This window comes from Rhinichthys klamathensis, unplaced genomic scaffold (assembly GCF_029890125.1).
Source record: "Rhinichthys klamathensis goyatoka isolate OS25496 unplaced genomic scaffold, OSU_Roscu_1.1 h1tg000019l_1, whole genome shotgun sequence".
Classification (NCBI taxonomy): domain Eukaryota; kingdom Metazoa; phylum Chordata; class Actinopteri; order Cypriniformes; family Leuciscidae; genus Rhinichthys; species Rhinichthys klamathensis.
In genome coordinates, this window is record NW_026606570.1 from 220,572 (window position 1) to 245,054 (window position 24,483).

General features: G+C 35.3%; 1 protein-coding gene across 2 annotated transcripts in view; it reads right to left on the reverse strand.

Annotated features, from left to right (window-relative positions):
• The window catches only part of npr2 (natriuretic peptide receptor 2), a 54,587-nt gene that overhangs the window by 11,926 nt on the left and 18,178 nt on the right, over nt 1–24,483 (reverse strand). Inside the window, exons 7-18 of one of the 2 annotated variants that reach the window (XM_056235779.1) lie at nt 22,853–22,937; nt 17,202–17,322; nt 15,410–15,484; nt 11,842–11,955; nt 11,480–11,557; nt 7,631–7,735; nt 7,243–7,314; nt 6,100–6,262; nt 5,839–5,994; nt 5,586–5,754; nt 2,947–3,093; nt 2,255–2,378 (exon numbers count right to left, since the gene is read on the reverse strand). In XM_056235779.1, the coding sequence (XP_056091754.1) occupies nt 2,255–2,378; nt 2,947–3,093; nt 5,586–5,754; nt 5,839–5,994; nt 6,100–6,262; nt 7,243–7,314; nt 7,631–7,735; nt 11,480–11,557; nt 11,842–11,955; nt 15,410–15,484; nt 17,202–17,322; nt 22,853–22,937 (1,409 nt within the window). The remainder of the gene's footprint in view (nt 1–2,254; nt 2,379–2,946; nt 3,094–5,585; nt 5,755–5,838; nt 5,995–6,099; nt 6,263–7,242; nt 7,315–7,630; nt 7,736–11,479; nt 11,558–11,841; nt 11,956–15,409; nt 15,485–17,201; nt 17,323–22,852; nt 22,938–24,483) is intronic. The other variant, XM_056235786.1, reaches the window with a different exon arrangement.

The window sequence follows — 24,483 nt, forward strand, 5'->3', positions numbered from 1 at the left end:
ATATACCATCTCGACTCCTCAGCGCAAAACTTGAAGTGTGATCGCACACACGCTTCCTTATATACCCGCTTTGGGATTCCAATTTGTCAGTTCAGTTCTGACGCAACGTCTCTGTTCCCTCCTTCAGGGAACAGGGGTTACCTAGTAACCTAGATGTTAACGGTAAACCTATCCCTCAAATCTAATTGGTAAATTAGAATGCTGATTGTAATGGAATCACAATTTTAGAGTAGAATGTAGACATGTAGAATTTTTTATTTTATTTTTTATTTAAAACAATTACAACAAACAATTTAATGTTTTCACGTTAACACCACTAACCCATTATATTTATATAATTAAAATCCAAAGTACTTTAAAGTGGTAATACTACTACTAATAATAATGTAATAATAGAGGTGCTTTCCTTTTAAATCAGCTAAGATACTCTGTTCAGATACTTCAAGATACTTTCTCTGTTTAGTTCATTCTCTCAAGAATTCATTTGTTTGACTATTTAGACGAGACTTCCTCCGATTCCAAAAAATTGTTGTTTTTTTCGCGCCTTTTTAGGTGTGATGAGAACCTGACAGAAATAGTTCTGTATCTGTGCTCCCAAAACTCAGTTCAAACAGAATGTATAATAAAAGTCTATTGTGTCTGCAGCTCTGCCATGTCTCATAGAAGTTGAGTGAGAAATGACTGCTGTGATGAGTTTCTGCTTGAACTCCCTATGGTTCCCTCAAATTAAAATACTTTCTGCCCCCCACACCAATCCTCTCCCCCCGTCCCATCCCTTTGGATGTATGCCCAGAAAGAGGCCTTACAGAGTGATATATTTGCATACATAGAACAGAAAAGATGATGAATTAAACATGGAGGCCAACTTCATTATGAGGTTGTCATGCTATAACCTTAATCACTGAAACACTGGTGGATTTTATCATTGCATCGTTGAACAGCTGTTGAACAGTGTGATCCAAACATCATGACGGCTCATTTTTGTTGTCTGCATTAGGTCTAATTTCAGAGTAACTTTCCAAACTCAGTTGGTCTATTAGTTCAGATTATTAGTAAAACAAAATGCAACAATGGCCTCAAATGTCTCATAATTTAAAGGAGTATGCAACTTTTTCCACTTATGGGTACCCCTAAAGAAATTAATTACTTTTGAAAAAAAAATTAAAAATCATGTTTTATTTATAATGATATTCCACATAGTGAATAGAGTTGGAATAGCTATAATCATTTGCATGTGTTTACATAAATAATGATTCAGAACTTAATCTCACTGATTCCAGAAACCATGTTTTAGCCTAAATAATATCAAAGTATATACTATATCTGGATTTATTACATGGGTTGTGAAAGTCTTTGCATTTTCTAATCTCATTTGCTAAATCCTCTTCTTTGCAAAACATTATGGAATGCCTGGCATAAAATGTATTAATACACAAGCATTAAAGGAGAATACTTGACTATCTTGGGGCAAAACTTTGCAACCTCTCGCCAAAAAGCGACTAACATGATCATCGTATTTTGATCATCAAAATTCATGGGAATGTGAAGGAAGGAATGCCTTTTCTGAAACTCAGACCGAAGAATGCGGCAGTCTAAATCTCTGTTTGACAATATGAAGGTCAGATATGTTGCTTGCAATAGCATTGATGCATAGTGCTTGCATAATCATAAAATATTGCAGGATAGTTGCATACTAAATATGGTTATGTTCAGTCCAATCACAGATAAACAGATTAGACAAAATATGAAATATGTGCATTGATCATTCATTTTGTTTTTATAGAGTAAACATTCCCAGTGAAATAAGCCAGATCACAGTTAGTCTAATGCATCTTACACAACCTAGCACTCAGAACCAACCCAACCCTTGACTGTTTTTTAAATATATAAGATTATATATAATATAATCTTAGTGGATTTTATTTGTCTTGATCCACAAGAAGATTTTTTCACTTCTTGTAAGCACTGATTTTAGAATAATGTTCTTTCATTCTGAAATCATGCTGGAGAACATGATCATCAAGTTTTACACGAAGTTTGAATCAAAGGGAGGTGTACTAAATACTAAGAAAATCTATGTTATTCTTCAGTCCTCAATATTGTTATGTTAATATAATTTGCACACAAAAAAATCGAAAATACAAAAAGCTTTTTGACCATCGGTCTCAGATTTGTTTTCCCCACTGTTTATTAAATAATATTATATTTATTAGAATAGTCCCAGAGTTTTGTATCTAAAAATTATTGTGCAGACCTGTAAAGGTGTACTCTCAGCAGACATTGATGTAAAGCCCACTATGTCGCTGAAATAGATTGTGACACTGTCAAAGGCTTCTGCTTGTACGGTCTCCCCTCGCTTGAGCTGCTCCGCCACTGAACTGTGGGGAGAATTAGGTTACGATCAAGTGAACCATGTAATTCTTTTCCATACACAAGTCCAACTACAATAGCAGACATGCAATAGCAAACAATCAGTTAGTTTAACAATACACAAATGAAAGCAGAAAATAATTTCATTTAATAAATCCTTATCTAGAAACAAAACAAACAAATCGTAAATGATTCACAGCATGTTGAAATATGGAAGCTTTGTCCAGCTCTCAGACTTTCTGTTAATAAGACCCATTTGAGATCAATTAGTGATAATTCATGTAATTAAAGAATGAAAGATCTTGGTTAATTCCTAGCTATTCTTTAAGAGAGTTTAGTACTCTGTAATTAGTCAGCTTGTCTGCTTCATCTAAAGCCGGTATTAAAAGTTCTCACCACTTACATAATTATCTCAAAACAGCCATTTTTAGATAAGACAAAACAATATGGTAGAAGTTACATCACATGCAAGTTGTGAAGTAATAAGAGAAGTCTTGAACTAATAGCAGTTCTTCATCAATCTCCAATTAAAAGTTTGGAAATTGCATAGGAAATATTAAACAACACGTTTCTTACTGTGGAAGGATTTGGTAAAGAAGATTTTCGGCTTTCCGTTTCTCTTCGAGGTAGGCCTGGGTTCGCTCCTCTACCAAGTTCTCCAGGTTATTGGCATACTGTTCCATTCTGGACAGTAGGTTATTGAGAATACTGGTGCTGCCTTCTCTGCCAAAAAAAACAAAACAAAAAAACAGACACTTGGTTCCACATCTGATGTGTAATTATAGCAGATATAGATAATTATAATTACAGCAGACAGATTACAGCAGAATATTACAACTTTGTGAGATCACTGTCAATTAACCCATGAATTATTCAACGAGATGAATTGGAGTTATTGTATATTACTTATGAAAAAAGCATGAGAGTAGAGCTGAAAACATGAAACAGGAATATGTACTATAATGCAGTGTACATCAGAAGGAGCAGGGCATAGTTGCATCTTATGAGGCGTAAAACGCAGTTAGGATGAAGTGTGGTCGATTCTGGTTGAATCATGTACTGTTGGTGTGTAGTTTGCGTTGGGTTTGCTGAATCACATTGTTCTATTTTGGGGTCAGATCTCACTTCTACGTGCAGCATACAAATAAAAATCTGTAACACTTTACAATAAGGTTTGTTAGTTAACATTAGTTAATTACCTTAGTTAACATGAACTAAGAATGAACAATACTTCTACAGCATTTATTAATCTTAGTTATATTAATTTTAACATTTACTAATACATTAAAATCGAAGGTTGGATTTTTTAACATTAGTTAATGTACTGTGAACTAATATGAACAAACAATGAACATCTGTATTATTATTAACTAACATTACCAAAGATGAACTAATATAGTAACAAATGTATTGATCATTGTTAGTTTATTCATGTTAGTTAATAAATTAACTAATGTTAACTAATGAACCTTATTGTAAAGTGTTACCAAAAAATCGAATTATTATTATCTTTACAAAATGTACAAGATTAATCTCATACAACAATAAACCGTTGATTTTATTGCTTTAAATAAAAGAAATAGAATATTAATACAATCTTAATATCAGTCATATTATAGCTACAGTGCAAAAAGTTTAAGCAATTTACAATTACTCTAGAGCACTCTTAGATCTACAGAGATTTTCAAGTACTACTTTAGTTACTACGCTTTTGGGAAACGACCTGTAATTCTAGGATGACTCATGCAATTGTTTATGCAATCTACTTAGGCTTATGACGCTTTCCGGAAACACGGCCCTTGTCTATACCTATAGATATCTGATTTATTTAAACTTTCTTAAATGCCAACAAGATGCATTTATGTAATGAAGACTAGGTTGTAGGCTAAGCCTTTTTCGTGAAACATATTAGGCATTTTAGTGGAGGTTTGTCAATATCTGTCAACTATGACTTAAGTGCCCCTTTGGGGAATTAACAAGGAAGCTTTCACTCACATCAATATAGGTTGTTTATCAATGAGCTGTCAGCTGTAGGACAAATGCTGCATTCTGTTCAAAGATACAATGCTGCTTCTACTTCATGCAGTAAAACACAATCTGTGTGGTTTGTTATATAAAAAGTTTTTCTCTTTGAGATGATATTGATTGCATTTCCATGTAATTCCTAGATCTTTCTTTTGTGTTTAATTGTGGGAATGAGAATTGGTCAACAGATCAAAACAATGCAACAATGAATAATTTCAGAAAAAGAGTGAGCATCATTTGTGTACTGTCTGTTGTAATGAAGGATTTATTTTGAAAGTAGTGATGCACAGATTCCTCAGATTTAAAAAAAAAAAACAGCTGATGACCAGCAGCAATTATTTCCCGTCAAACATGTCGTACTACAAACAGCTTGACTGTCCACACTCCACATCATGAACTTATATAATAAAGAATAAAGAAATATATGACAATGTGGATAGAAATACAGTTAATAAATTGGAATCATCTAATTGAGTCTATTTAGAAAAATTATGCATTTACATATTGCCCTACATTAAACAATGTGGTAACACTTTACAATAAGGTTCATTAGTTAACATGAACTAAGAATGAACTTCAGTAGTTAATATTCATTTCAACATTTACTAATACGTTATTAAAATCAAAGGTTGTATTTGTTAACATTAGTTAATGCACTGTGAACTAATATGAACAAACAATGAACAGCTGTATTTTTATTAATTAACATTAAGATTAATACTGTAACAAATGTATAGCTCATAGTTAGTTCATGTTAGTTAATACATTTGAAATGGTAAATGGACTGCATTTATACAGCGCTTTCACAGACCCAATGGCCACTAAAGCGCTTTACATATTGCCTCGCATTCACCCATTCACTCACCGACGGCGGTGTCAGCCATGCAAGACACCATCCAGCTCGTCAGGAGCAGCTGGGGTTAGGTGTCTTGCTCATGGACACCTCGACACTTGGTCAGGTGGAACCGGGGATTGAACCACCAACCTTCTGGTTTGTAGACAATCTACATGAACCACTGAGCCACTGCCGCCCCAATTTAAACTAATGTAAGTTCTAATGAATCTAATGAACCTTATTGTAAAGTGTTACCAACAATTTTAAGTAGACTCATTGGTCAGCTATCCATATTTGGTAAGGCATTTGCAAATATAACAAATGTAAGTGATGTGTAGCAGGGTGCAGTGCTTACTTGTTAAATTTTGCAATGAAGATCTTGATGTGGCTGAAGTCAGCCCGTTCTGCAGGGTCTTCAGCCCAACAGCCTTCCATTAAGATGGTCAGCTCCTCACAGTGAAGGCTGTTATCTGTGGTAGGCCTGAAGTACGGCTTTTGGCCATTCCGCACCTTTTGGATTATCTCTGTAACAAAAAAACAAAACAAAAATGCTTGTCTGTGGTGTACAACAAATTAGTTTTAATGTACTTGATCTTTGAGGATGTTACCTTTGGGACTGAGATCCATGCCTTCAACATAAAATGGGCCGTTCCTTAGCGCTATCTCCTGTAGTATGATCCCAAAACTGTACACATCTCCTTTCTGGGTTCCTTGGGGTGGATGCCTATCATATATTAGCAACTCTGGAGCCGTCCATAGCTTTTCTGAAAAATCAGTTCGGTAAGCAGGCACAAAATACTTTATCAGCACTGGACAACAGTCAATTGATGTTTCATGCGTCAAAGCAGAAAATCTTAACAGATTCTTACTTGCATACAGTGCATGTGGTGAGTCTTCATTTTCACAAGAAGAACGGAAGCTTGCCAGACCATAATCTGTGATTTTCAAAACGAAGCGGCTATCCACCACACAATTAGATGATTTCAGATTGCCATGGGAGCCAATGTAACTGTTGTGCAGATAATTCATTCCCTGGCAGCACAAGCAGTAAACAGAACATTATGTCTTTGCCCACAGTTTATGGGGCAAATAGAGCAGAATACACATGAACCACTGAAAAACTGTAGCGTATAATGGTTTCATGAGAAAGCTGGACATGTAAAACAATGAACGTTAATCGTGTGTATTCCATATTGTAATTCTCAACAATACTTCCGTGTACGCTTCAAAGCATTACGACAATTACTGGGTTGATAGAAGCCAAAGAACATATTTCATAATTACCGTTGTAAGACAGAATACAGAAATTACGATAAAATGTTATTGTCTTTTCCATTAAACAGCAACTGTATTTAATACTCAGGATCATGATTAACTCCAGGTTAATTGGCCCACTAAATTCTTTCTGACAGGCAAGTGCTCTTTTAAAAACAATGTTTTTAAAGCAATTTTCTGTCTTAAAAGCAAAAATATGTTTTGTGAATTTAAGCGACAGTTTGCTCTGTTGTAATTGCAGGCCAATTTTCCAGCAAAAGTCAAATGCTTTTATGTGGCTGGGCTCTAAAGTACCTTTGACAATAAACAGAAGATTGGTTTACATTAATAGAGGGGGAATTTAGAGAGACATTATTTTCATACATGTTTTCCAGAAACAATGTCATGCTATCTTTGATGCCAGTCCTTTTTATTTTACTAATGGGGCTCCTCTCAGAAAAGCAAAAAATCAAACCAACACAGTTTTATGATTCTGTTTCCTGTCTGGCCTTTTCAACAATAAATTATACATTTTAATAGGTGCACCGTATTTACTGGGTTTCAAAAGCCATAACAATATGGCAAGTATTAAAGTATTCTATGTTGTTTTTAAATTATGATGTTTTTAATACCAGAATTAAAGAATAAATAAACTACACTAAACTAAACTAAAATCAAATATATTAAAAATATGTGTGATAAAATAGGGTTCCTTTATTTTTTTATATTATATATTTATTTTCCATTTTCCCACAAACCTTCACAATGTCATTGATCAATGAGTATCGGAACATCCAGTCCAGGTTGATGCTCTCATTTTCAAGGATGTCCTGTGAAAGAACAAACTGGACTTCAACACTGCGAAACATCTAGATGCACAGGCATTGTTTTTGTACAAGCAAATTATAGGCTTACGATTCAAATGCACAAATATGATCATTAAACATAAACAAACAAGGTCATTAACATGGAAATTAAGGAATAGTAACAACATTGTAATAGAGACTTAGTTACTACTGTATAGTTGCCAACTACTTCCCTGAAAATGCATTATAACATTAACATCAAAAACCATTCACACTGCCTGTGAACACAGAATAATATGAATAAATGGTTAACAATAATGTTATTAGTTAACATGTTTACCTGTAGACTGCCTCTGGGGCAATACTCTGTCACAATGCAGATATTTGGTGGATCGATACAAGCGCCAATAAACCGCGTCAAATGGTTGAACTGCACATCTCTCATCTATATAACAACAAAGTTTTGAATTAACGTTTTGAATTATAACCTTTATGATGCTGACAGTTAATAAAGCATCGGCCAATAAAATAAAATAATAAAATTGAATAACAAAATAATAATATAATATAATATAATATAATATAATATAATATAATATAATATAATATAATATAATATAATATAATATAATATAATATAATATAAAAACACCCAAAAAAAGTTGTTTCTCTAAAGTTTCTCAAACAGTTTTTTTTTTTTACTCAGACCATGTCTATGACAGCTTGGCAAATAATTTACCGTAAGTCATTGAGGTATAGTGAATGGCAAAATCTGTATGAGGCCATTATACACTTTACTTAGCATAAGCTTTGGCCTACATAACAGTGAGGGCAAATGTTAGTGGGAACAAAGAAGGTAAGATTCCCCCCTATCTGTTTGGTCTTTCATTTGACTCTGGCCCGGCAGCTAATCAGACCCCTAGGGCCACTGCCTGCAGGACTGGTGTTTCAGACTGCTGTCTTACTTAGCCTCTCATGTTTCCTATCAAAGCTGAGCAGGTTAGAATTGGCCACAAGTCAGCTAGTCTCATCAGCTTTCCTTTGGATACGGCCATCAAAATAAACTTAGGCTTTAAATAAGACTGTTATGGGAAGCTTTGACTTGCATCATGTTTTTCAGGCTCAGCCTCAATCATGGTGGTCTCAGATGATAGACAGATTTGGGATATGACCGGAATAGCATACTACAATATCCTTCTTACTGTCTCTGTTTTATGTACATTGTGCAAAGCGTGTGAATTTTTGTATGCACAAAATACAGATTACCTACGACATTTACCAAAATAGTGCAGCGTATAATAACAGAGCACTATTACAGAGTACTGCGTACAAAGTACTGTATTCCAATATGCAATGCACTCAAAGTTCCAATGAACTTTCATTTCCAGTGTGACAAAAGAAATTTAAAGGGTTAGTTCACCCAAAAACTAAAATCCTGTCATTAATTACTCACGCTCATGTCGTTCCAAACCAGTAAGACATTCGTTCATTTTCGGAACACAAATGAAGAACTTTAGTTGAAGGGGTGTGCATAAGACTGACATGACACCTTCATAATCATGACATGACACATGTCATGAATATGAAGGAGGTTTTATGCATGTTTATGACAACTGTCATTAAGTGTCATTAACACAGTCTCATCCCAAGACGTCATATGACAGACGCTTTTGACCATACGTCAACATCCGACGTTTTAGGGTACCCTTTAACGTCAGTTAGATGACGATCCTAGGGCGTCATCTAACTGACGCTTTACCTTTAGCGTCAGTAAGATGACGCGGGTAGGTTTAGGTCTGGGGTAGGGTTCGCTCAATTGTGACATTTTTAATGCAAATATGACATTGTTTGAGATGTCTTTGTTATGACACCTTGACATAAACCAATACATCATAACCTGTCAGTGTCTTTGTCATGACAACTTAACATTACTAAGACAACACAGCCTGTCATAAATATGTCATAAACATGACATATCAGACTAATTATCAAACTTAAGAAACCACTTAGCTTTATGGGTTAACATTACTATTAAACTGTTTTGAAATTGGCTGTCATGAGGACATTATAACTGTGTCATGAATATTTTTCTTGACCTCAACTACAGTGGTACAAATTGAATTTGTCATTAAAATGTTACAATGGCCTCATGACAGCCAATGTCAAAACCAACCCAACCACCTGACAGTTTAATGTAATGTTAACCCATAAAGCTAAGTGGTTTCTTATGTTTGATAATTAATCTGCTATGTCATGTTTATGACATATTTATGACAGGTTGTGTTGTCTTAGTAATATCAAGTTGTCATGACAAAGATACTAACAGGTTATGATGTATTGGTTTATGTCAAGGTGTCATAACAAAGACATCTCAAACAATGTCATATTTGCATTAAAAATATTGAGCGAATGACACTTAATGGCAGTTGTCATAAATATGCATAAACCCTCCTTCATATTCATGACATGACATGTCATGATTATGAAGGTGTCATGTCAGTCTTATGCACACCCCTTCAAGTAAAGTGTTACCGACATGATTGAAGTAATCCAAGTGGCTCTGTGGTTTAACCTCAATTTTATGAAGCGACGCAAAAAAAACGCAACAAAACATAAAAACGTCTGCTCTCGCGTTAACACAACATGGATGCATCGTGGTGCTCTCGTGACGCACGTTGGAGATTAATATTTTGTATATAAAGTGGTAAATTGTGTTTTTTTGCGCAAACAAAGCACTCGCATCGCTTCATAAATTTGAGGTTAAACCATTAGTGTCACATGGATTACTTCAATGATGTCTTTACTACCTTACTAGGGCTTGAAAGTGGTAGTTGCGTAGGCTGTCAATGGAGGGACAGAAAGCTCTCAGATTTAATTAAAAAGATCTTCATTTGTGTTGCAACGTTTGGAATGACATTAGGGTGAGTAATTAATGACAGAATTTTCATTTTTGGGTGAACTAACGCTTTGAGCAATTTCAACCATGATTAGGTTCATGATGCTTTGTGGTTCATCCGAAAATAAGTCTAAATTAGACAATTAAATTTTTTTTTACTTCTATTAATATAAATACATTTTTAAATCCTACTCCGACTGGATATTTATCTTGGAGGGGTGTTTACATGAAGCTTGCTCTTGCATTCAGAAACAGAACAGTTCTTAAAGGTGCTCTAAGCGATGTCATGTGTTTTTTAGGCCAAAACATTTTTTGTCACATACAGCAAACATCTCCTCACTATCCGCTGGCTGCCTGTCCCCTGAACACACTGTAAAGAAACGCGATCTCTGTAGACAGCCCATGCTTCACAAACAGCACCAAAAACAAACTGCAGCGACCCGCTCCCCAAAACATAACAAACTGTTCCAGCCAATGACCGACAAGAAGGGTTTGGGGGTGTGGTTTGGGGGGTTAGTGTGCGGATGAGGAGGAGGGAGGGTCTAGCTAGCCTCCGTTTTGTTTGACAATAGTTCGAACGTCAACATGAAGTGACGTCACCCAGGATCGCTTAGAGAACCTTTAAGGTCCGTTCACACCAAGGATGATAACTATAAAGATAACAATAAAGATATAGTTCTAAATTTCGTTCTCAATATAAAAGAATAGCAGAGTTCATACTATAACAATAACGGCACAGAGAAACGTTGGAATCACTTTCAGAACGATTTTATCCAGCTGATGAATGACATCTTTTATCTTTTAACTTGACATATGGCATCTTAAAACGCTTGAAAGTGAAAACATGAAGTGATGGCCAAAGACATCTAATGTGTATTAGTGTAGCGGTGATACTTTAAAGGGGAAAAAGAAAATATATATACAGATAAATATCACCCTAACGTCACCTTCTTCCTCTTAATTTCTTTAACATCTATTTCATGACAATGTTCTGTCTGAAGTCAGCATTTCCTTTCCAAAACACCTTGTAAAAATCCAGCCACACCGTCTGCCCCCCGACCTCAGTGTCTACAGCCTCATATTGGCTTCCCAGCCCCCCACCAAAGAATGCATGTTTATGTGTGTTTATATGGGCAGCAAGGCTGTCCAGTGGGGTCATAAACTATGGTCTAAACACACACACATAACATGCATACCTTGTCTTCTCTTCCCAGATATAGACACGGATGGATGCAAACACAAATTTAACAGAAATACAAAACCTCTCTCTTGTGATTAAATGCATTCTCTTACATGCTTTAGTTCAAACAGCACTTGTCTGGTGAGCTCAATCCTCTTCTTGTTCACATGTTTGATAGCCACCAGGTTTCCCTGTTGTGAAATGAAACAAGTGTTAAAAGGATCAGATCTATTGAGCCGCCACTGAATGGCAGACTGGAGCTGTCATGGTGGGAAATTGATTTCATTTTTATCTTCCTCGAGTCATTTAGCTGGATAAATTAACATCTCAGAAAATTGTATTGATCAGATGTGCTTTTTCAAAGCTCATGAGTCAAAATTAAGTTTTATTAAAGTAATTTAAGTAATTACATAATTGATTTATTTCTGCATTTTAGTAGAATCATCTGAGTCAAAGAAACTGAGAACTCTATTACTCTAAGTCTCCTGATATATGAAAGAACATTCGCTTTGTCCTGGCCACGGTGACAGCAGAAATATTCAGTTGGCTCAGTGGACATTTGATGCCTTAGTGTCCTTTTCAGCTTACACTGTGGGACAAAGAGGTGACAGTGACTTCTTTGTTTATTCAAATTACATGCATTACATTTTCTTGTGATTAAAGCTTTCAGAGAAGTCCTCTAAGAGTTCTTGGTGAGTGACCCAAATATATTTCTCTTTGCTTTAGATATGGGCTGTGTCCAAAAACTAGTGGGCTGCCTACCTAGACCTAAATATATTTGGGTTTAAGGCATCACAGACACACTCCAAACAAGCAGACAATAAAAATATGCTATAATGACCTTACTTACTTTTTGTTTAAAAAATGTTTGACAAAAAAAAAAAAACACAAAGTCAAATTTAAATATAAGCACCTTCAAACGAAAGCGAGAGCACCCTCAGTTGATACTGTAATCAGTGTTGAGCATGTTACTTAAAAAAAGTAATTAGTTATAGTTACTAGTTACTTCTCACAAATAGTAACTGAGTTAGTAACTGAGTTACATCATTATAAAAGTAACTAATTACCAGAGAAAGTAACTATTGCGTTACTTAAAAAAAAAAAAAAATCAAATAGGCCTATGTCAAATAATTTGGATGCCCCCAGTATTAAATATGTTAAATTAATGAAATGGACACTTAATAGAGTAGATTAGTGTTCAATGTTTTATAATAATAATTTATTCTATTTTAATGTTGCTGTGGGACAATGTGAGAGACGACTATTAAATTCAATATATTATTCTAAATATTAGCATTACTATAGTAGAACAATAAAACATTATAGATGGTTTACTTAATATCGCACAGACCCCAACTGGCCAACAAATAAGTTTAAAAATAAATTATGCTTCTTAAGAAATGTACCAAAAATGAATAAATAATAATAAAAAAATATACATACTCTTTGTGCATATTAAAATGATAAAACTGTTACACAACTTCACAACTAGTAGACATACTGTAGCCTGAGTATTTTCTTCCTAACAAAAGTAAACAGTTTAACAAGTGCTCTCTCAATATAATACTAAACAATTTACCAAAAAAAAAAAAATAATAATACTAAAATATAATATTTTGGGGGTTTATTTTTATAACCTATAGCGAACGTCATCATCAGAGATTATTTAAACCAAATTCTAGACATGTTTGCCGCACGTGTTTACAACCGGTCAAACAAAGATGTTTTCTGTGAATGTTGCCTGGTTATTTTCGGGTTTATTTTATAACCTAAACAGAACGTTACCTGACGGTAATTTTTTAGATTGTATTTGTATAACCATGTAAATTAATTAACGTTCCAGATATGTGTCATTTATTTATAAACAAACTATATAATGCTCGGACACCCGTAGTCTCTCTTGCGCAACTGTTGGGCGCGCTCTCGGACACATTCGGTCTCTCTCGCGCATTGAGCGCGCTCGCGCCAATCGCTTCGCTTTTGTCCTCTCCGGCGCCTCATAAACACACACACACACACCAGAGAAAAAAACTTTATGGCGGAGAGAGAGCCTACTCGGATGAAAGCCGCTTCAGTGAGTTCAATTATAGTAACGCCACATTTTTTTTGTCAGTAACGGTAACTGCGTTGTAACGGGGGAAACAGTAATTCGTTTGATTACTCGTTACTGAAAAAGATAACGCCGTTAGTAACGCCGTTTATTTATAACGCCGTTATTCCCATCACTGACTGTAATAATATATTGGCGAAACAGATTTGGCAAACGCTCCAGTGTGTTTTTGTGTTTGGACTCTGGAGAACCTCAAATGTTTCTATTTACAACATGTTTTTGCAGTAGTGAGAAATGTAGCCAATCACAGTCATGTTTGTTGATCTCTTGAACGTAATGGCCAATCAATGGAGTTTAATTTAGTCAGAATATACTCACTGCTCAAAACGCCAGAGTTTTTACCCACTTCTGAGCTCTACACACTTGCGAATCCTCTCATTAACAAACAAAGTGTAGACACGATTTAAGTAAGAGATTCATTGTGCCGTGTAGACAACTTTATTGATTATAACAGAACTTTGTGAGATTGCGATGAACTGAGTGACATATTTTTAGTGATTATAATGGTAGCAGCTATATAATCCACTTAATTAAAGTTTTGTTTTTCATGCTGCTAAGAGGACCGACGGCTAGTTACATGCTGCAAAATTTCTCATATGAAATGCAGGATTCACTCTCGAAATTATAATTGACATTGTGATAACTATAGCACGGAACAAAAACATGGCATGGCAAGATATGTGCAATGTAAATGCAGACTAATTAAGTAAAAGAAAAATAGTCAAAATCAATAAGTTTTTGGTATTCCATTGTAATTATTTGTAAAATAATCTTAAATGTCTCACTGTACATTGCTATTCTTGTTATGGTAGAGCTGTTGCTTACGCATTATATCTGCCCTTTACTAGAGCACCCTCACTAATTTCAGATGCTCAGTGATTTGATTCTTAATTGTCCGTCACATCATGCCCGAACAACAGTTTAGAGAGAATCTTGCTGTGCAAGTTACTTAAAGGCAACATTTATAGCTACAGGAATAATAGGTCATCCGTTTAATAGCTTGAAACTCTATCACACTCTTGAGTACAAATGCAAGACTGTACATTAAAGTGCTCCTATTATGCTATTTTAAATGTCCCTAATTTTGTTTTGTGAGACAATTTGTCTCATATACCCAAATCTTCAGACTCAAGACAGTAGGTCTGGACCCCATAGCAGCTTTCATCGGCCAAGGACTGGCAAGAAGCCGTCTGACTGACATGTAAAGCAACCAATCACAGTTCGTTTTGTTTAGCATCATGTTTGGGGGAGTGAAAAGGTAATGTCGATGTCCTTACAATAACAGACTGGCATGGTAAACTCTTGGACCTATTTTAAAGAGTCTATGCCACATACTTCACATACTTTTGAAAATCCAGCATTTAGTTTATCCTGATAAGCACTCAGTAGCTATGTTTCCATTCGCAACTTTGCAAAGTTGGAATATCGCATAAAACATTTGCGAATAAAGCACCGTTTTCTTCCATGAGGGGGTTTGGCATCACCGCGGGTTTGTTTCCACCATTAAAGAAGACGACACACATATCCCAGAAAACCTGTTGGATTCAACCAATCAGACGAAGACTTTAAAACTCCTGAAGTGTTTCCAATTTTGTGTGCCATATGCACAAGACATCAGCCATCTGTTTGTGGGCGTGACGTCCGAGGCTGAGACTATAGGTTTACATGCATCCAAGGTCAAAAAATACTTGCATACTGCAAAATCTTTTCCCTCCAGCTTACGTTATTGGCATTTTTTAGATATGTGATCCAATTATCGTGGTGTAGCACAGATAGCATTGTGGGTCGACATAAGGAGCTGCAAAGCTGCATTAAAGTGTGATCTTAAAGCAACACATTGAGCTGGTAGTGCACCCACTCTCAATTTCTCCAGTGAATACGCATGTGTGTGGGTGTGCAGCTGAGGGAGGATGTCAGAAGAACTCATCCACACCTTAAAATAGCCTGTTTTTGCAAATAGCTGATATTTTCCATGAGCTGTTATCAAGGAGCCATAGCTGGAACCTCTCTGGAAAGGAAACACAGAGAAAATACAACACTAACAACCATTCAAGACATAGCAGTTTCAGTGTGCACGTTAGAAGAAAAAAAAAATGCATATTGTGGGGTCCAAAAGTCTGAGACAACCATTTCTATTACTTAAATTTGATACAAAATTGTTTGTTACAAATTATATAATCAGATTAGCAATTTGAGTGAAAAGTTTCATTTAAATTTACCTTTGCAGCTCACATAATCAGTCACAATTTGCTATCCCAGAAATTTGATTAAATATTTTCTGTCATTTTACATCAAAATTTAATTTAAATGTTAACTTCCAGGTTGTTGTTTTTTTGTTTTTTTTAATTCCAGGAAATTAATGTGACACTTTTGGACCCCACTATATTGTTAGCTGACTAAAAGATACAAGACATATCTGATATCTGATTTTTTCCAAAGGCTAATGAAACTAGCCTTGACTGAGTCAAAGTGGCAAAACCAATTATTAATAATCAGAATAAAAAAGAAACATGTCTTGAACATTTAAGAATTAGAAATTATTGTATGAGAATAAAAGCATTAAAAGCTTCATTTAAATAACATCTGGGGAGTAGAATGAATCATACATGCAGTCCAATGTTGTGGAACATATTGGAAAGGGATTCCAAAATGTGTAATACTGTATACGACTGGAAAATGCATTGGGCTTTAAAACGTATGTTCCAAGTATGAGGTCAAACCCCCTAATAAATCCACTGTATGTGTGTGTGTGTGGGGGGGGGGGGTCAGGCATTCCCTACGTTGTGGGGGCAAAATGTCCACACAACGGTGGCAATATCTGAAATCCTTTTTTTTGGTCCCCATGGGGAAAACAGCTTATAAATCATATAGAATGATGTTTTGTTGAAAATGTAAAAATGCAGAAGGTTTTGGCTAGGTTAAGGGGTATGGTAGGTTTAGGAAATATCGTAGAATATACAGTTTGTACAGTATAAAAATCATTGTGTCTATGGAATGTCCCCATCATGATACAGGAGATGGTTTGATTAGATTACCAGATGGTGAGATTGGAGCTTGTTAGGGTTAGGGTCTGTATTGTTATGAGTTTGCTACTGTAAAACCTTCAACAAACGAGACAACTAGACATTAGTCAAGAATGTATAAACTATAATGATTCTGATAATTTCTGTGTTATTTTCTTCCTTCTTTCTTCCTATTTGCATTTATCTTTTATAACTTTATTGGAAATCTGACAAGGTGGGTCTTGTACCCATTTCAAACTATTTTAGCATTTGAACAGACCCAGATTTGTAAATAGGAGCAAACCTCTGAGCTTATAATGAATTTGTATTTTCTCTAATTTACAGAGAAAGAGAACTCAGTTTAACAAAATCAAGCTACCTTTTGTGACCAGTTAACTGACTAAGCCATCATTGTAATTCCCCAGGAATGCAGTTTTAAATGGACATTGAAAAACAGTGCCAGGAATTACAGCCAAGTCCAAAAAGGCATTTTTATGAGATAAATTAAAACCATATGGACTGAAACAGGAGGAAACCTCTTTTATTCTACGTTGTTTATACAAAAACAGAAACACAAAGACATTTCATCTTTAAAATATAGATTTGATCCTTGTACTTTTAAAAATGAATTTTAGATCTGACTTAAAGGTGGCCAACTGGAAAACACATCAGTTTAATGCAGCTTTATATCCAAGATATGAAAATATCAGCGAGTGCTTGTACCTGTGAAAGAGTGAGACGGCTGCCCGCACGTTTGTGATATTTGTTGGGACTTTCAAACTTCAGTTCCTCCCACCGTATCCTCCAAAGCATCCCAGCTAACTCCTTCTCCAACTTCAGTTTCCTAGAAAAGAGCAGATCGCATTTAAGAAGTGCAACAAAAAATTTTTTTGGCAATAGTAAATGCTTACATTTTCCAGTGTGTTGTTATGTGGGTGCAAAGGTGTTTTGAGTGTTTTTGGTGTTATTATGTGGTGCTATGGTTGAAGTTGCTAGAGTTTTCTTGATGGTTGCTTATTGTCGCATCCAAACAATCCCACTCTCAGGTCTCTATGATATTATGGTCTCTAGATGTGGTTCAAGTCATTCCCTTAATATCTATGGGATTTTTTGTGTTTTATTATAAACTGCTGGATTTGAGGTATTCTTGTCTGTATATCATAAACAGTGCAGGACGACTGATTGGCTAATGTTTAATACTTTGGGTTAAGGGTTTTGAAAAAGTATAGCAAGAGTGATATGTGCCTTTGTTAGCACCACAAAAATGTTTTGGAAATTAGTCCAAATAACCCTTAAGGCGGGCATACACTGCGATTTCTGAAGGTTATACACCAGTAGATCGCATGCGATGTAAAGCCAAAGCTCAAAATTGATGTGCTCACACTACGATCCGATCGTCGAGTGCGGCTTGACTGCTTACACTATATGTGTGAAATATAAGCAATAAACCCCCGTGCCGGGTTGCTTAAAATTACTGAAAATTAAAATTACTGAAAATTAAGAGCAGAAAATACGTACGTAGTGAAAATTTCACTACGTATAGGCCTATAGGCAACAAAAGAAATATAAAAAAAGAAAAATGAAGACATGTATACACCATTGACCATTATCAGCATATGTTGAAGTAAACTTATCTCTCGTTGTCTCTGAGAGAATATGCATCGAAAGCTCGTCAGTTTTTACTTTAACTTTCTGTATGGTAAATAATTTACTCAAAATTGAGGTTTGAGACTTCTTCACCTTTTTCACCATTTTCTTCAAAAATGTTCAATATTGTGACGTGACATTTTTCTTTATCGCCAATTGTCAAATGATGGACAATGGTCCACATTTCCCTGTGATAACAAAATGAAGTAAATATCAAATCAATTAGTAAATAAAGTGAAAAGTGAAACAAGTAAATGAATGATCAAGTAAATTAATAAAAGAGGTGCCTATGTACATGCCAAAATTTCTGACATTCCAGAAATTCTTCCGACCATCCGATTGCTGGTACACTGCATGAACACTGCACGGCAAACGACGCGCAACAAAGCTGAAAATCGGCCCGACTCAAAAAAGAGTCGCACGAGTCAGAATTTGGCTCAAAATTGAAAGAAAATCGCACAGTGTATGCCCAGCCTTAGACTAAAGGTTCATCACCACCAAACTAAGGTGGAAACAATTTTTGCAGGAGGCTGAGTTGAAGTTTGATTGGGCGATAAAATGTGAGCCAATCTTAGGGTCACTGATGTTGTGCCCTTTCCAACATATTATTTTTAAACGCAAGTAAACCAAGCAGTCCAGCCAGCCATGTGGATACATACATGGGCAACTTCCAAGTGAATCAACACATCTGGAGGAACTCTCTGAGGACCTGCTATTTCTCAACAGCTCCTATTCACAGCAAAGATTGCTTTTTTTTATTACAAATCAATCTCTGAATGTTTCACTGATGTGGTCTGAGAGTTGCGAAAGGAGGATATCAATGAAGAGAAGCGTAATTACGTTTCAGAGCACTCAAAACAAAGTACGAGAAAATAAAGCAACCCCCACACATTCCACTACAATCTAAAAGGTGTAAAACATTTCCAGATGGCAGAATGTAACTACTGCAGAGTCTGCATTTCAACAGGGTTTTACTCGATTTTAGAGCCACCCTGGTAAGCCCCAAAACAAGCACCTTTATTTGTTTTTGTAGACCAGATTTTTGGAGGTAGAGGAGTGGAAAAAACCTCGGCAGGGTCTTCGAATTAAAGAGACAGGTTCAAAAATGTATGCTCAGCTTTTTGCCAAAGGGAAAATCCTTGTTCTAAAATGTTGAATTTCTATGAAGCGTTGCCTGAAGGGAACATCGTAGATTGGAAACTGTTTGATTGAGTGGCAAGGAGTTTACAGCACAGCAGTAGAAATATCCTGAATAAACCATACAAATAAAGAATAGGAAAATGGACCCAAACTGGATACTTCTATTTTGAAAGCTAGCTGGCGTTGCTCCATATATGATGTGGAAGCTCTTATTATTATTACACTTTCACATTGAAGTTGTTTTCCGACCAACGTCACTCACTGCAAGTGTATATGTGGCAGTTTTTCACTTAAAAGGTTAGTTTCTCCATAAAAATTCATGATGTTCAAAATCCGGAGGTTTTTTTCTTCTTCTGTGGAACACAAAAGGAGACATTTAGCAGAAAGTGCACGCTGCTTTTTTTGACAGTGATGAGAACTAAGGGCTGTCAAACTCCAAAAATGACAAAAAGCACCACAAAAGTAGTCCATCTCACTTATATGCTACATCTTAATTCATCTGAAATCATACAATTTCATACAATTAACCCTCTGAGCCCGAAGAACCCGCCGGTGTTTTTTATCCTCATGATAGCGTAAACAATCTAAAATACTCCATACATATAAGACATTATACATAATTATAAACTATAAAGGGTCTTCTTTTATTTGTGTACACTCACAATAACAACAAATCCTTGTGGTTTTGTAAAATAAAGAAAATAAACAGGGTGTCGCTTTCTCCGCGAGAAACTTTCTGAAAGACGTCTGAATAATGAACTGAAACTCGGCAAATACTTATCGCACAAACATGAAACATACGTCTTAAGAAAGCTTGAAATGTCTACTTTTAAATAAAACAATTCACATTTAAAACAAATATTCAAGATTTGTTTTATATTATTCTAATATATAAAAGTGTATAGCATATAAGCTATATAGCACCCTGTGGTTATAATAATTACTCATTATAATTAATAGAACAAATATGTTAAAAATATATTTTCAGGCTAAAGCAATAAATCCTATTCATTGCAATACTCTACACTATTTGGTCATGTTTTCCATGTAAAAAAAAAAACATCAATGGTTTCTCTTATTTGCACAGCATGTGTCACGATTAGTCACGCACTTCCTGGGTTAACTTGGACCACATTTCCCATCATACACCTCCCTGGACTGATTACACCAAACACCATACACCTGCACTGCACTGATTACATACACATAAAAGCCACTTCCACACACCACTTCTCTGCGAAGTCTTGATCTGCCCCGGCCATCATTTTTAAGGGTTATCGTCCCGTGTTTGATTCCCGTGTTTGATTCCCGTGTTTGATTCCCGTGTTTGATTCCCGTGTTTGATTCCCGTGTTTGATTCCCGTGTTTGATTCCCGTGTTTGATTCCCGTGTTTGATTCCCGTGTTTGATTCCCGTGTTTGACCTGTGGATTGTTTATCGTTGCTGACCCTTCTCTGCCTGCCCTGACCCTGGACTGTTTACTGGACTCTGATTCTCTCTGCCTGCCTTGACCCTTTGTTTGTAATCTGGTTTGTCTCTGCCTTGTCTCCGTTGCCCTGTTTGCTGTTGTTGATCCCTGCCTGTTTGACTACTCTAATGAATGCTGCGAATGGATCCCCTTGTGTCTGCTGCATTGCTACAGCATGGAGGTGTTCCTTTTAAATGTTACATTCTCATTTATATCCATAGCCTTGCCAACAGTAACTAACTACTGTAGCACCACAATTATTCAGTTTCATTAATAATAATAATAAAATCTTATAGTTCAATCTTAGAGCTCAAATGATAAACATGGTAGAAATGTCAAGGTCATGACTTTGATTCCCAGAAAAAACACATGCAAATACAATTTGTATGCAATGTATGTTACTTCTCATAAAATACTCTGCCAAATGTGTTAATGTAAGGTTAACATCTATGATGTTTCTTTTTAAAGAATCAAGTGGACAATTGAAAAGAGCAGCAGCATAACAGTTCTTCTTGCTCTAGTTGAAAAGCTCAATAATCAGAATAATGTTGATCAGCTTATATTCTTGTTACTTGATCCTTTTCGTTTCTGTTGTGTGAAATGTGTATGAGTGTGTACTGTATGTCTGAGTGGGTATTCTTATGCATCATTTCCATTTTAGAGTAATTTTTTTAAACCAAGTGAATGACAAGTCCAAGAATAAGTCTACCTCTGCTGCAACTGCAATATTTATTCTAGTAGCCATGAGGAGCTAACATCAATATTTGTCGCAAAGTGTTGACTATGCTGGAATTGAGCCCATTTATATAACCCATGAGTCAACTTCTACAATTCCCTTTTCCACAAGATGTCGTTCCAGACTATTCAGTAGTATACTCTATGATTTTATTAAAAAAAGGAAACACTAAATTTGTAGACTGAGTCAAGTAAACTGGGAAAAACAATTTTGGAAAAGTATATATGTGCTGTCTCGTGTGCTTCATTGCTTATTAACTCCTGACTTCACAAAAAAATATTTGATCTGCCTGATATCAGTGCAGACACATGCATGCAAACATGAGCAAACACTTGAGGAGCATTACTTAAAGAACAACACTTTTCTGCTTGAAACATCATGTTTGCCTTGATTTAAATTCAAATTTGTAGACCTATAACAATATTCATAATGCACAAACCATAGTCCACTACTTTCTATTTATCCTGCTCTATTTATTTGTCCCTGTCTATACATTATCCAACCCTTAACATTATATACTGCAGATTTTAAAGAAGTCAAATTATATAAGGCCTATACAATACATTTTTTAAATTTAAAAAAAAAAAAAAAGATTCCAGTTGCAATTTTATCACACAAGTTTGTGTTGAATATGTTTTCTGTTCTAGTTTATTACTATTATTATTGTTTAGGTCAACACCGATATTACAGTTATGGCTGAAAAATAATAGATTCAATATTAGTTGATAACAGATATGGTAGTGATATAACATGGATCCCTATTATTTATTATAAATATTGTTATTATTTTCATAAAATTCATATTTTATCTTGTATCATCACATCCTTTCTATTTCATGTGTTAGTTCAGAAAAAAATGCCTAATTTTATTATGCTTTAAGATACTGAAAAGATTATAGAACTCTCAGCACTGTTTCACACGTTTTAAATCAATTCCATACAATTCCCCGGATTTGCTTTAAAAATGCTCCCAAAATCAGCTTTAAAAATGCAACGTCCACAGATTCCGTCTGGGTCTAGTCATAATTGACGCAATGAGGTAAACATCACAGCCTAAAATTTGTTGAAAATATCAGCTGACCAAGTGTAACAAGCAGTGAAATATTTAGACTCTCTGCATTTGTCTCGGAAACAGACATACTTTCCAGTTTTCACTCAAACAACTGCTGAGCTGTTCCTCTGGCAACAATCATGTAAATTCCACTCTGGCACCTATAGAAGCTTTTCCCGTAAATCCTCTGAAAAAAGAAACAGCTGCAAGTTCCAGCATGTCCTCTTTCTGTGAACCCTTAAATAACACCTCTCTAGGGTATTCCAAGTGTTGTCATTAATCTGAAAACGAAAACTATTACTGCAAAGCTTGTAGTAAAAAAAAGAATGTACCTGTAGATAAGAAAACTGGAGATTCCGAAAATGATGAGGGCCAGTCCAGACCCAACTGCCACTATTCCAAGGACAGGAAGATGATCTGGGAAAGTAAAACAATTATACAAAACTAAACTCAGTAACTGACATTTTGGGTACACTGAGGGAGACTTCAAAATGAATGAATCGGGCCCGCTGATAGCATTTATTTGCACAAACTGCCAGCAATTAAGCGCTTGATTCACTAAATAAATTATGCAAATCACTTAACAGCAAAAAAAATCTATGTTGAACGAAGCTTGCACAGCGCAATTCCTGATCTTGCAGGTCTGTTCTGAGTGCCAGGTTGTGGAGGATGCAGCAGATTAAATCTATCAGGCTTTATTTTACTGGGACTGCACAGCCTCACTCCACCACTGCCATCTAGGCACCTTAATCAGACTTTTGAAATGCTGAAAAGTGAGCTCATCGACATTGTGCATCTGGATATATGCCAAGTTTTACCACTCTTCTCCACCTTTTGATGAATGAATCACTGCAGCTACTATGAATAGAAAAGGTACGCAAACATCTTTTTTCAACACTCAAAAAATTAATTCATGGGACCCGTTACCACAGATTATATAAATTCAAGGCTGCAAGTTATATTCTAATATATTGACTTAATTAAACATTTTAAGTTGCAAAAATTATTTTGTTGATTTCTGTTGACATAATAATGTTGATCATTACATCAACTTAATATTGTGTGTAATTTTAACTCAAATTTCGGTGTTAATTGATTTTTGTTTAAAAATTAAGTTGCAGTTTCCTTAATGAAATGTCTTGAATTTGATTTTTTTTATTTATTATTGGGCAGAGAATATCTAGTTCCCAGCATGCTTTGCATATGACTGGATAAGGAGAATAAATGTTGAAATTAAGTGTTCATTTATTTGTTTTTAGTGAAGGGAAAGACCTGTTAGTGTTTAATGCTGCTATGTTTGACATTTAAAAGACTTTCTGTATTGTTGATTGTGCTGAAGAGCAGACTACATGAAGGTAAATACTACATTGATTCAATAAGCAATGACTGAGCTAATGCCAGTGAGTAGTAATATCTTACTTGTTCATTTAATTCACATGCTAAATAAGTTACATTTAACATGTGCTATGATAGCTGTGTATTTTTAACTGAAATAGGTAAGATTTATTGATTCCAGGGCTACAACTCAATTAGTTGGAACGACTTAATTTTTTTTGACTAATCAACTTATAAATATGACTGTGTTCATGCTACAAATTATTAAGTTCCTATAACTCAATGTAGTTTGTTGGTGAAACGTAATTTTATTAGAAGTTCTTATAACTCAAAAAACAAATGATGAAAGTTGTTGCGTTAATTGTTTTTGTTAAGCCAAAACATCATTTTTGGGGGGGTGAAAAAATTAATAATTGTGCAAATAGCGAAAGAGTTTTGTGATGCAATCTACAATAAGTCTGGAGGTTTACAGTGCTTGCACTTCTGCTAAACACTGAAAAGTACACAATATAGAACATTCACAGATGACACATTTTAGTCAGTCAAAAATAAAACCAAACTGAAAAGAACCTTGATTCAGCTGATTAAAACTGAATAAGTAATCACCTTACAGTAATATACAATTGGC